Here is a 12,394-nt window from a genome sequence, read left to right as displayed (position 1 = left end):
GATCTCTAATACACATTTGTAGTCACTCCCCCCTTTACACCTCCCCAAACCACTGTCCTTTACCTTGTGTATCTACAGATTGCTTTTTCTGGGTATTTTATATAATGGAATCTTACAGTATGTGGTCTTTGGTGTTTCTCTTCTTTTATTTAACAAAATTTTGAGGCTCGTTCATGTTATTGCATATATGAATTGTTTATTCCTTTTTATTGCTGATTAGTATTCCATTGTCCAGGCCACATTTTGTTTATCCGTTTACTATCTGATAGGCATTTAGATTATTTCAGTTTTTGACTACTATAAATAATATTGCTGTGAACATTCACATAAAAGGCTTTGAATGGTGGATGTGTGTTTTTATTTCTTTTGAATAGATAACAAAGAGTGAAAGTGCTAGATCACATGGTAGCTCTGTATTCAAATTTTCAAGCAACTGCCTAACTTTTCAGTAGTGGCTATAATATTTTACATTTTCACCAGCAATGTATGAGGGTTTCAGTTTCTCCACATCTTCCCTAGCAATTATCTTTTTACCAGAACTGTTCTGCTGCTGCTGCTGCTGCTGCTAAGTCGCTTCAGTCGTGTCCGACTCTGTGCGACCCCATAGATAGCAGCCCACCAGGCTCCCCTGTCCCTGGGATTCTCCAGGCAAGAATACTGGAGTGGGTTGCCATTTCCTTCTCCAATGCATGAAGGTGAAAAGTGAAAGTGAAGTAGCTCAGTCCTGTCCGACTCTGAGCGACCCCATGGACTGCAGCCTACTGGGCTCCCCCGTTGTAGTGTGTGTAAATGGTATCACTCTGTAATTTTAATTTGCAGTTTTTGATGTTGAGCATCTCCATCTTCTATTAATTATTTGTATATCTTCTTTGGTAAAATACCTGTTCAAAGTCTTCTGCATATTTTTTACTTGACTTATCTTATTTAGTTGCCAGAGTTCTTTCAGTTCAGTTCAGTTCAGTCGCTCAGTCATATCTGACTCTTTGCAACCCCATGAATCATAGCATACCAGGCCTCCCTGTCCATCACCATCTCCCAGAGTTCACTCAAACTCAAGTCCATTGAGTCGGTGATGCCATCCAGCATCCTCTGTCGTCCCCTTTTCCTCCTGCCCCCAATTCCTCCCAGCATCAGAGTCTTTTCCAGTGAGTCAACTCTTCGCATGAGGTGGCCAAAGTACTGGAGTTTCAGCTTTAGCATCATTCCTTCCAAAGAACACCCAGGGCCCATCTCCTTTAGAATGGACTGGTTGGATCTCCTTGCAGTCCAAGGGACTATCAAGAGTCTTCTCCAACACCACAGTTCAAAAGCATCAATTCTTTGGTGCTCAGCTTTCTTCACAGTCCAACTCTCACATCCATACATGACCACTGGAAAAACCATAACCTTGACTAGATGGACCTTTGTTGGCAAAGTATCTGAAATTATGAGGGTTTTTTTTCTTGTAGAACGAAGTTTTATAGTTTGAGGTTTTACACCTGGATCTCTGAACCATTTTGAATTTTTTGCATGGTATGAGGTAAATGGTTTAAATTAAGTTTTTTGTATGTGTTATTTATTCAGTTGTCCAGCACAATTTGTTGAAAAGACTATCCTTTCCCCCATTGAAATTGCCTTGGCACCTTTACTGAAAATGAATTGCCGTAAATATGAGGTTTATTTCTGGATTTTTCAGATCTATTTCATTGGTCTGTGTGGTTATCCTCATACCAGTATCACACTGTCCTAATGACTGTAGCTTTCTTATAAATACATTTAAAATCAGACAGTATAAATCATTCAGTCTTGTTCTTTTTCAGAATTATTTTGACTATTCTAGGTTCTTTGAGTTTCCATATAAATTTAAGAATCAGCTTGTCAATTTCTGGGCAGGGGGCGGGGGAGGAGGAGGAGAAAAGCCTGCTGGGATTTTGATAGGGATCATGTTGAATCTGTAGCACAATCAGGGGAGAATTTTTAACATTCTCTTAAAAAATTAAGGGAGTATAAGAGAAAGATTATATTAGGAAAAATTTTAAACCTGTAATAAAAATAAAAAGGCCCCTTTTCTGGTGGCTAAGTGGTAAAAAATTTGCCTCCAATGCAGGAGACCTGGCTTTGATCCCTGGATTGGGAAGATCTCCTGGAGAAGGGAATGGTAACCCACTCCAATATTCTTGCCTGGAGAATCCCATCGACAGAGGAGCCTGGCAGGCTACAGTCCATGGGGTCGCAAAGAGTCCGACATGACTGAGTGACGAATGCTTCATAATAAAAAGAGAAGACAACTCACGATAAAGATATTTTGGTTTCCTTTAAAGATTATACCTGAATTTATTGGATTATCAACTTTACAAAATAATTTACTGTTACTATTTGTTGAGTACTCACTGTATATCAGATGGTGGGCTAATTGCTCTGTATTGTCCCATTGTTTAATCCTGGCTCAACCCCATAACTCTTTAAAGAGACCCAATTATAAGGTAGAAGATGTTACATGAAAGACAGTTGGGGGAAAGTTGTCATGTCGATTCTCTAGTGAAGATGTCCTGACTCTAACATTCTCCTTAACAACATAAGTTAGCAAAGAAAATGCTCAGGTTTCTTACTCTCACTTTTATGCTCTTTCCTCCAGTTTTTAAAATCATCTCTAAATCTTTATATTTAATGGCATATTTATAAGAGAGTGTATAGTAAAAAACTTTGCCAGTGTATCTAATCCCTTGTAAATGGATTACAATTACTACCTCACACATAGGTGTATGAATGTAGATACAAAATGAAAAAGGAAGTAGCTGTTTGGAAGGGTGATGCTGAGAACAAGTGCTCCTCTGTGAGATGTACAACAGTGAATTTATGGTACAGATTTGGATAGTTGTGAGTAGTTATTAATTGTAGGGTGAAAGAGAATTGTAGGGTATAAATTTTAAGGCACTGTTTCAGAAGAGTATCATGAATTTTCATAATGATAGATGACAGTATTTCTATATTTTGATTTTTTTTCATCCTTTTAACTTCTGCCTTTGCATTAGGAGGCAGATGATACTGTAGACTTATATTCTGATTTCTCTTCACGTTGATAGCAAGCAGGCAAAATAAAGGGAGAGGGAATAGCATTTCATCTTTTTACTACTTATCTCCATTCTGCAGCCGTGCAGTCAGAAACCCTTGTGCATGAAGACAGATTTGTTCTATGGCCTCGGAGTTGGGTGCCGGGGACGATGGCGGCTGCACTGAGCTGGCAAAGCCCCTCTACCTTCAATACCTGGAGAGGGCCCTCCGATTGGACCATTTCCTGCGACAAACATCAGCCATCTTCAACAGGAATATTTCTAGGTATGGTATTCCATCTTCCCCATGTAATTTTTTACCACATTTCTGATTCCCATTATTCCTGTAGATTTTAGGGTTAAAATATCTTACTGGTTTTAGAATTTTTTTTTCCTTCTTTCTTTCATAAAATACAGTCAACTTAACCAAAGGATCAATTTCTTCTGTAAAGTGTTTAGTCTACTAACCATAAATTATAATATTTTTCTGGGTCAGTTTTTATTGTGGATTCATCATTCTTTGATTTGTAGTGATGAAAGTGAAGATGGACTGGATGACAGTAATCCTCTATTGCCTCAGTCTGGAGATCCCTTGATACAAGTTAAGGAAGAACCTCCAAATTCATTGCTTGGTGAGACTTCTGGAGCAAGCACTTCTGAAATGTTAAACACATACTCATTGAATGGAGTTCTACAGTCAGGTCAGTGTGGTATGAGATCCCTTTTTGAACTATCAGTTCTCTTGGGTCAGTTGTCCTTTCGTTTTTTTTTATTCTTTGTGTTTCTTTACACAGAATCAAAATTTGACAAAGGGAATTTATATAACTTCTCTAAGTTGAAGAAAAGCAGAAAGTGGCTAAAGGTAAGAGATAAGGTAGAACATTTATAATTTAAATAACCCACTAAAACTGCAAATAGAAAAGTAACTGATTAATTTTGGTACACTGGCAGAGATTTTCCTAGACATGAGTCTTTTATTCTGGGTGGTGGTTTAAGAGATTATAGAGAAAAGTCTAGAGGACTCAGCAAAGTTCATTTTAACAAAGTTTTTAGGAATAAAGCCCTATGCTAAGCAAGAGAGTACAGAAATAGATAAGATCCTTGCCTTTACTGGCTTGTAACCACAATTAAATTTATTTTTTATTAGTACCTGAGTAGGTCATTCATTCAGCAGATGTTGATTGAGGCTTCCTGCCTTGGGCAACATTATTGTACATAAATACACAGAGTTCCCACCCTGGGAACATTCTAATGAAGGGAGTAAGCCTGTACATAAGTAAATAAATAGTTTCTTTAAAGAGGTAACATTTTAGCTGAATGATCAGAGAGAACTCTAAAGGTTTAAGATAAAAGCATTTCAGTAAGAAGGAAAAATGGCAAAAGTCTGAGAGAGGAAGCAACTTGGTATGTTTGGGGAAGTAAAGAAGGCTGATACAGCTGGAGTACAGTAAGAGGATAGTAGACGCTGAGGTTAGCTTATCATGTTGGGCCTTGTACACTGTGTTGAAGAATTTGTATTTTAACTCTTGTTACAGTGGTAAGCAAGAGAAGGCAATGGCACCCCACTCCAGTACTCTTGCTTGGAAAATCCCATGGATGGAGGAGCCTTTTAGGCTGCAATCCATGGGGTCGCTAAGAGTCAGACACGACTGAGCGACTTCACTTTCACTTTTCACTTTCCTGCATTGGAGAAGGAAATGGCAACCCACTCCAGTGTTCTTGCCTGGAGAATCCCAGGGACGGGGGAGCCTGGTGGGCTGCCGTCTATGGGGTCGCACAGAGTCGGAAAGTGACTGAAGTGACTTAGCATAGCACACAGTGGTAAGCAATTGGAGTATTTGTAAGCAAGGGAGTGACGTAATCTCATTTACACTCTTACAAGATTACTGTCTTTAGCTCGATTCAATTAAGGATAGCCTTTCTTCTAATGAAACTAATTATTTCTCTGTTAGATACTTTTCTTGTGAAGAGTTCAATGTAGTTTAAAGTTATCCTTTCATTTTTATCACCAGGGCATTTAAAAGACTCAGTAAAGTCCTGATTTGCTTCGTGTCAGTGAGGTTTTAAACTGTTGGGAGTGCAGTAACCTCTATGCTTTGCCGTCACATTTTTAAAAATCAAGATGTAATTCACATGCCATTAAATGTTCCCTTTTAAAATTTATAATTTAATAATTTTGAGTACATTCATAAAGTTGTTGCAGCCATCACCACTGTCTAATTCAAGAGCATTTTCATCACTCCAGAAAGAAATTCTACTCATTAGCAGTTACTCATACTCTAGTTTCCCCAGCCCTTCACAACCATTAATCTGTTTTCTGTTTCTGTGGATTTGCCTGTTCTAGACATTTCATATAAATGGAAACATCAAATGTGGTCTTTTTTGTCTGGCTTCTTTTACTTAGCATAATGTTTTCAAGGTTCATTGATGTTGTGGCACATGTCAGTACTCCTTCCTTCATTTCAGTTGCCAAATAATACTTTGTTACATGGATAATACCACGTTTTGTGTATCTGTTCATCAGTTAATGGATTTTGGGGTGGTTTCTCCTTTATCAGCCATCACAACTAGTGTTCTATATTCCCTTTTATGCTATACTAGTTTCTTAGCTTTTGTTTAGTTTTTTGTCTTGGAATTTGACATTTAATTAAATTATCTTATGTGTAGTATATGTACTAAGTGAAATTTAGCCTTGTTGCTTTTGATAGCATTTCTCATGTTTTAGTGCTTTTTACTTGGGGATCAGTAGCTTTCAGTTCAGTTCAGTTCAGTCGCTCAGTCGTGTCCAACTCTTTGCGACCCCATGAATCACAGCACGGCCAGGCCTCCCTGTCCATCACCAACTCCCAGAGTTCACTCAAACTCAGTCCATCGAGTCATTGATGCCATCCAGCCATCTCATCCTCTGTTGTCCCCTTCTCCTCCTGCCCCCAATCCCTCCCAGCATCAGAGTCTTTTCCAGTGAGTCAACTCTTCGCATGAGGTGGCCAAAGTACTGGAGTTTCAGTTTTACCATCATTCCTTCCAAAGAACACCCAGGGCCCATCTCCTTTAGAATGAACTGGTTGGATCTCCTTGCAGTCCAAGGGACTCTCAAGAGTCTTCTCCAACACCACAGTTCAAAAGCATCAATTCTTTGGCGCTCAGCCTTCTTCACAGACCAACTCTCACATCCATACATGACCACTGGAAAAACCATGGCCTTGACTAGACAGATCTTTGTTGGCAAAGTAATGTCTCTGCTTTTTAATACGCTGTCTAGGTTGGTCATAACTTTCCTTCCAAGGAGTAAGCATCTTTTAATTGCATGGCTGCAATCAACATCTGCAGTGATTTTGGAGCCCCCCAAAATAAAGTCTGACACTGTTTCCACCGTTTCTCCATCTATTTCCCATGAAGTGATGGGACCAGATGCCGTGATCTTCATTTTCTGAATCTTGAGCTTTAAGCCAACTTTTTCACTCTCCTCTCTCACTTACATCAAGAGGCTTTTTAGTTCCTCTTCACTTTCTGCCATAAGGGTGGTATCATCTGCATATCTGAGGTTATTGATATTTCTCCCAGCAATCTTGATTCCAGCTTGTGTTTCTTCCAGCCCAGCGTTTCTCATGATGTACTTTGCATATAAGTTAAATAAGCAGGGTGACAATATACAGCTTTGACGTAGTAAGTTTAATTTATATCTTTGTGTTTTTCAGTTGAATTGGTAAAGAATAGTATAAGGGAAACTAGAATGATTATCCCCCAGCTGTTTTTGTCGTTTGAAAAGTGGAAAAAAAAATCCTTGGATTATGAAAGTAATTGTTTCATATCAAAGGTTCCATTTCCATTTCCTCCCTTTTTCAGAGCATTCTGCTGAGTGATGAATCCAGTGAGGCAGATTCTCATAGTGAAGACAACGATGAAGGAGAAGAAGAAGATGATGACGAAGAGGAAGAACTCAGTCTTAGCAGAGAAGATCTTCATAATATGTTGCGACTGCACAAATATAAGAAACTTCACCAGAATAAGTATAGTAAAGAGAAGGAGGTAAAGAGTTCCAGGAGAAATTTCAGGTTTTCATGCTGGGTGTTTACCCTGGTTTATATTAATTGTAACTATCTTTGTAACTTTATATTTAAATGGTGGTTGTAGTTATAATAATTGAAAACATTTCACATGCCATAAAAGTTCAGTCTTTTAATGTACACCGTTCAGTTGTTCTTTGTATATTCTAGAACTTGTAACTGTCATCACTATCTAATTTCAGAATATTTTCTCCAAAAAGAAGTCTCGTTCCCCTTAGTTCTTGCTCTTCATTCTGTTTTTCAAAAATTTTTTTTTAGTTTTGGCTGTACCTTGTAGCTTAAGGAATCTCAGTTTCCTGATAAGAGATTGACCTAGACTACAGAAATGAAAGCCTGGAATCTTAACCACTTGGCCACTAGGGAACTCCCCTCTCATTCTCTTCATTCTGTTCTGTTCCAGGCAGCTGTCAATCCACCATTTCTCTATAAATTGCCAAGTCTAGACATTTTGTACAAATGGAACATGTGGTGCTTTATGTCCAGCTTCTCTCACTTAGCATATTTTCAGAGTTCATTCATGTTGTAGCATGTATTATTAGTACTTCCTTTTTATTACCAAATAATATTCCGTTGTATGGACATACTGTATTTTATTTATCCATGCATCATTTGATGAACTAACTGGATTGCTTCTACTTTTTGAGCTTTATGGATCATAGCTATGAATATTGAGTTGTTTCACTTTTTGGCTCTTACGAATAATACTACCATGAAGATTTGTGTATAGGTTTTCTGTGTGAGCATATGTTTTATTTCTCTTGAGCATATATGGAGGAAAAAAATCACTGGGTCATATGGTAACACTCTGCTTTGGGGGGAACTGTCAGGCTGTTTTCCAAGGCAGCTGCACCATTTAAAATTCTTATGGTTGCTTTTTTAATGCAGTTGTTTTTTTGAACGTGTTCCTATCTTGGAAAAAGTCCGTTTCTTCACATAATAACATTAGATTGATGATTTAAGTGGCAACTATTTGAATGCTGTTATCATTGCCTTCTGATTTTTGTCAGAAGTCTCAACACTTTGTACACAATGAGTAATAGGATATTTGAAGACCTAAAAGCTTTCCACCATTAAGGTCCAAAGTTAGTTTAGAGAGTTTTGAATAATATGTTAGAAGTTATAAACCTGTAGAAGTGACAGATGGTAAGATATATAACTTCTGACTTAGATAAGGAGTTCCCTCTTAAAGTACAGTGCTAAGGCAGTTGGTATTCAAAGTATTGGAGAAGGAAACGTCAACCCACTCCAGTATTCTTGCCTAGAGAATCCTGTGGACAGGGGAGCCTGGGAGCTGCTGTCCATAGGGTCACACAGAGTCAGACACGACTGAAGCGACTTTGCATGCATGCATGCATTGGCGAAGGAAATGGCAACCCACTCCAGTATTCTTGCCTGGAGAATCCCAGGGACAGAGGAGCATGGTTGACTGCCATCTGTGGGGTCACACAGAGTTGGACATGACTGAAGCGCCTTAGCAGCAGCAGCATTCAAAATATTTGTTTTTGTTTTTTTTTTAAATTGAAGTAAAATGCACATGTGGAAAAGTTCACAGATTTTAAGTTTACAGTTCGATGAATGTTTTAATAGACCTTGTAGTAGTTCTTCACAGCACCCTTCCATGCTAGGTTCAGTCCTTGAACAATTCATTTAGCTATAATTCAGGAAGGAGATTCAACAAGGGACTACCTAATTTATTTATCATCATGTTTATCCATTGAGCTTTGGAAGTCAATTTAAATGAAATATTTGAAAAGATTAATTACTCTTTGGACAGAAAAAAGTAGATTATTTGTATGTTTGAATTCTGGTAACAAAAACACTATGTATAATGTTGTCAAAGTCTCTTGGTGGGAAATGGAGAGAGAAGACTTCAAACAATGAAGAATTGGATGGCGGGGACTATTCAAACCAAATATAAAACTAAGAGCTGGGAAAGCACGTGTTAGGAATCTTAGTAAATCTAAGGACCTATTGGTAATAGAAATACGTTTGTTTCTTGTTGATGAATTCAAGAGGAGACCTTTCAACAATGACAAATATGTGTCAGGACAAAGTAAATACTCTGGTGGAGACTCAGAATTATGAAGGATTTTTGTTTGTTTGTTTGTTATTTTCAACAACTTGCTGTGTGCATAGCCAATGAAACCATTTTGTTTTGAAGTAAAGGGAATAATTCACTTTGATGTATTAGATCTTCATTGGTCTCTTTATACTATATGTATAAGAATACATATATGGGAAGAATACTATATGTAGCAACTGTGGTTTTTCCTCTGGAATGGCTTTTTTAAAGAAATGATTTGAAGACTGAGCTGTAAGAGAGACAGGCCCTTCTAAGCATCATGTCTTTGCCTGTTTTAGTTGCAGCAATACCAATACTACAGTGCAGGGCTGCTGTCCACCTATGACCCTTTCTATGAGCAGCAGCGGCACCTTCTAGGACCCAAAAAAAAGAAATTCAAGGAAGAAAAGAAACTTAAAGGTAAACATATTGACTTGCCGTCTACCTTTACTCATTCTTAGTTTCAGGTACATTTGGACTTTGAACGTAATCCATGTAGTAGAAATTTGCTTCATCTGAAAAACCCTAGCCTCCTTTATCTCATTACTAATTTTAAGTATTACTAAACTTATTTTGTATTTGGTTTATGATCTTTTCTAGAATTATGAAGACAGGAGAACTATAGATTCTTTGCCAGAGGTTTAAGCCGATTAGTTTATTCCTTTTTTTTCTTTTACATACTGTCTAAATAGTGAAAATATTCTGGGAGAGAAAGAAGTTGGTTACACAGGGAGGTATGAGGAGTAACCTGAAGTATTTGGAATAAGTTATAATTGTTGCTGTATGTAGTGATTTAAAATAGATCACCTCCTGATCTTCAGGAGTGTTTGTTTGCATGTTTGCCCGGAAATGTCTTTTCCTCTCTTGAGTTCCAAGCGTCTGGAAATCAGGAAGGAAATAGGAAAGGAAAGTTTTAGACTATCTGTACTAGGCAGATTTTATTCCCCTAAAACGCTATTCAGAAAAACTCTTTTTAGCCTTCTTCCCTTGTTTCTTCCACATCCTCCTTGTTTTATCTCTGTAGTCTCTCATCCTTCTACCCTCCCTTTCAAGCTAGGTTTTTCTTGATGTATAATTTTCTTTTCACAGATCTTAGTGTAATATCAGCAGATGCATTATTTCTTTCTCTGTTATTTTTTTAGTCACCTCACATTGCCACCAAATAGAAATGTTTCCTTCCTTCTGATCATTACTTGAGCTCATGATAATTTGTAAGCCTCCCTTCCTATTGTGGGGTTCAAAAGAAATTCAGTTCTCAACATTCTCTTTTATTTCTCATTCATGTAAACAGAGGGAGTATCCAGTGTTCTTTTCCAAGGTAGTGTGATCTTCTTCTTGGAATATTCATGGACCTGGATAGATAAAGGGATAAACATTGCTAGTCTAAGTGGAATGAGAAAAGAATCTTGATTTTTCTTAAAGTGATAAGGTTGTTTTATGACTTTCTCCTGTGGAAGAAAAGAAAAGCAACCTTCTGAGAGTCTGTTCCTTTGCAGCTAAGTTGAAAAAAGTGAAGAAGAAAAGGCGAAGAGATGAAGAACTTTCCTCTGAAGAATCCCCTCGTCGCCACCACCACCAGACCAAAGTCTTTGCCAAGTTCTCTCATGATGCACCTCCTCCTGGCACCAAGAAGAAGCACTTATCCATTGAGCAGCTCAATGCCCGTCGCAGGAAAGTATGGCTCAGCATTGTGAAAAAGGAACTACCAAAGGTCAGTCAGTGCCTCCAGGTAGAATTTTCTTTGCCTGCCCTCCAAAAAGAAGCTGGGGGTGCTGGATTCTTTCACAGGATTCAGGAAGAAACTATCTATTGGAATTAGGAGAATCCTGGATAGTTTTCTCTTTGGTTAATTGATTTTCTAGAATTTGATCAGGATTCACAAGATAATTGTTGTGTTATGCTGCTTTGCCAAAAAAATGGAGGGAGGCCTCTTTGAGGAAGAAATGCAATTTTCTTACATAAAATAATAGAGATTTGACAGCAAATTTTAAAGTGATAATACAGGAGATTAAAACAAAATGATGGAGATGTGTTTTCTTAGACAACGTAAACATTTAGATGTTACTGAATAATCACAGGTATTAGAAGAAAATGTGAATGATTAGGAAAAACATGTATAAGCATTCATTTTGCTCTTTGAATTTGTTTGAATGTTTTAGTTTGATTTACTAATTTCAAACTTAAAAGTTGCAGAAATAATACAAGGAATGTCTGTATTCCTTGGATTCACCAGTGGTTTGCATTTTATTCAATTAATTGCTTCATTATAAATCGAATGCAATCTTAATTGAAATATAAACAGGATATTTCATGAATTTAGAAGCTGATTCTAAACTCTGTGGGAAAAGTCAGTATGCAAGAATTGCTAGAGAAACAGTAAAAAACCTTCCCAAACATTAAAATATACTGTAAAATCTCTGCAATTAAAATAGTGTGATATTGACACATGAATAGGCAGATAGACTAGTGGTACATTTAGTAAGTGGTGCTGGACAACTAGATAGCCATTTCAAAAAAGGTGAAATTAGGTCTGTGTTTCACACATATCCTCTAAATAGATTTGGGATGTCAGTGTAAAAAAAATGAAATCATACAAATATTAGAATAAAATGATTGCATTTCTATCTAATTTTTGTGTAGGAAAGAGTTTATAATTCAACTTCCAGAGGTAATATAAGAGAATACTCTTAAATTTGACCACATAAAAATAAGTTTTTGCCTGACAAAAGACAGCTGACAAATTGTGAGACATTATTTACACTGAGTACTATAGTTACAAGGCTATTGTCTCCAACACAGAAAGAACTTAAAAATTGAGGGGGAAAATTACCACAGATTCAGTTCAAAGTATCTCATAATTGGGGTAATACAAATGAAAAACCACTTAGATACCCTTAGACAAAAATAAAACTATTTGTCACCTATCACACTGGCAAAAATTTTTAAATATAACAGTTCATTCTGTTAAGGAGCCTCTGGGCAAACAGGTGCTCTCATGCATTACTGCTAGGAATACAAATTAGAACTGTATTAGAGGGAAAGTTGGCAACACCCAATAATCTACAGATGCATTTACCTTTCAAATCAGTACTTCCACTTCTAGGAATCTACCTTATAGTAAACACACAAAAATGCATGTAAACGAGGTTATTCATTGTAGCATTATTTGTAATTGCAAAATAATGAAAACAGTCTAAATGTCCATATATGGGGCTTAAATTAAACGACAGGTCTAC

At 37.2% G+C, this 12,394-nt stretch overlaps 1 protein-coding gene across 4 annotated transcripts in view; it reads left to right on the top strand.

The window, feature by feature from the left end:
• Positions 1 to 12,394, top strand: part of INO80 (INO80 complex subunit) — a 123,697-nt gene that overhangs the window by 24,463 nt on the left and 86,840 nt on the right. For 3 of the 4 annotated variants that reach the window (XM_027553582.1, XM_027553580.1, XM_027553583.1), the window contains exons 2-7: positions 3,130 to 3,315; positions 3,561 to 3,730; positions 3,824 to 3,891; positions 6,876 to 7,058; positions 9,458 to 9,578; positions 10,655 to 10,869. In XM_027553582.1, the coding sequence (XP_027409383.1) occupies positions 3,173 to 3,315; positions 3,561 to 3,730; positions 3,824 to 3,891; positions 6,876 to 7,058; positions 9,458 to 9,578; positions 10,655 to 10,869 (900 nt within the window). In that variant the 5' untranslated portion in view covers positions 3,130 to 3,172. Of the gene's footprint in view, positions 1 to 2,257; positions 3,316 to 3,560; positions 3,731 to 3,823; positions 3,892 to 6,875; positions 7,059 to 9,457; positions 9,579 to 10,654; positions 10,870 to 12,394 lie in introns of those variants that run through there. The other variant, XM_027553581.1, reaches the window with a different exon arrangement.

This window comes from Bos indicus x Bos taurus, chromosome 10 (assembly GCF_003369695.1).
Source record: "Bos indicus x Bos taurus breed Angus x Brahman F1 hybrid chromosome 10, Bos_hybrid_MaternalHap_v2.0, whole genome shotgun sequence".
Taxonomy (NCBI): Eukaryota; Metazoa; Chordata; class Mammalia; order Artiodactyla; family Bovidae; genus Bos; species Bos indicus x Bos taurus.
This window is presented reverse-complemented; position numbering and strand designations above follow the sequence as displayed.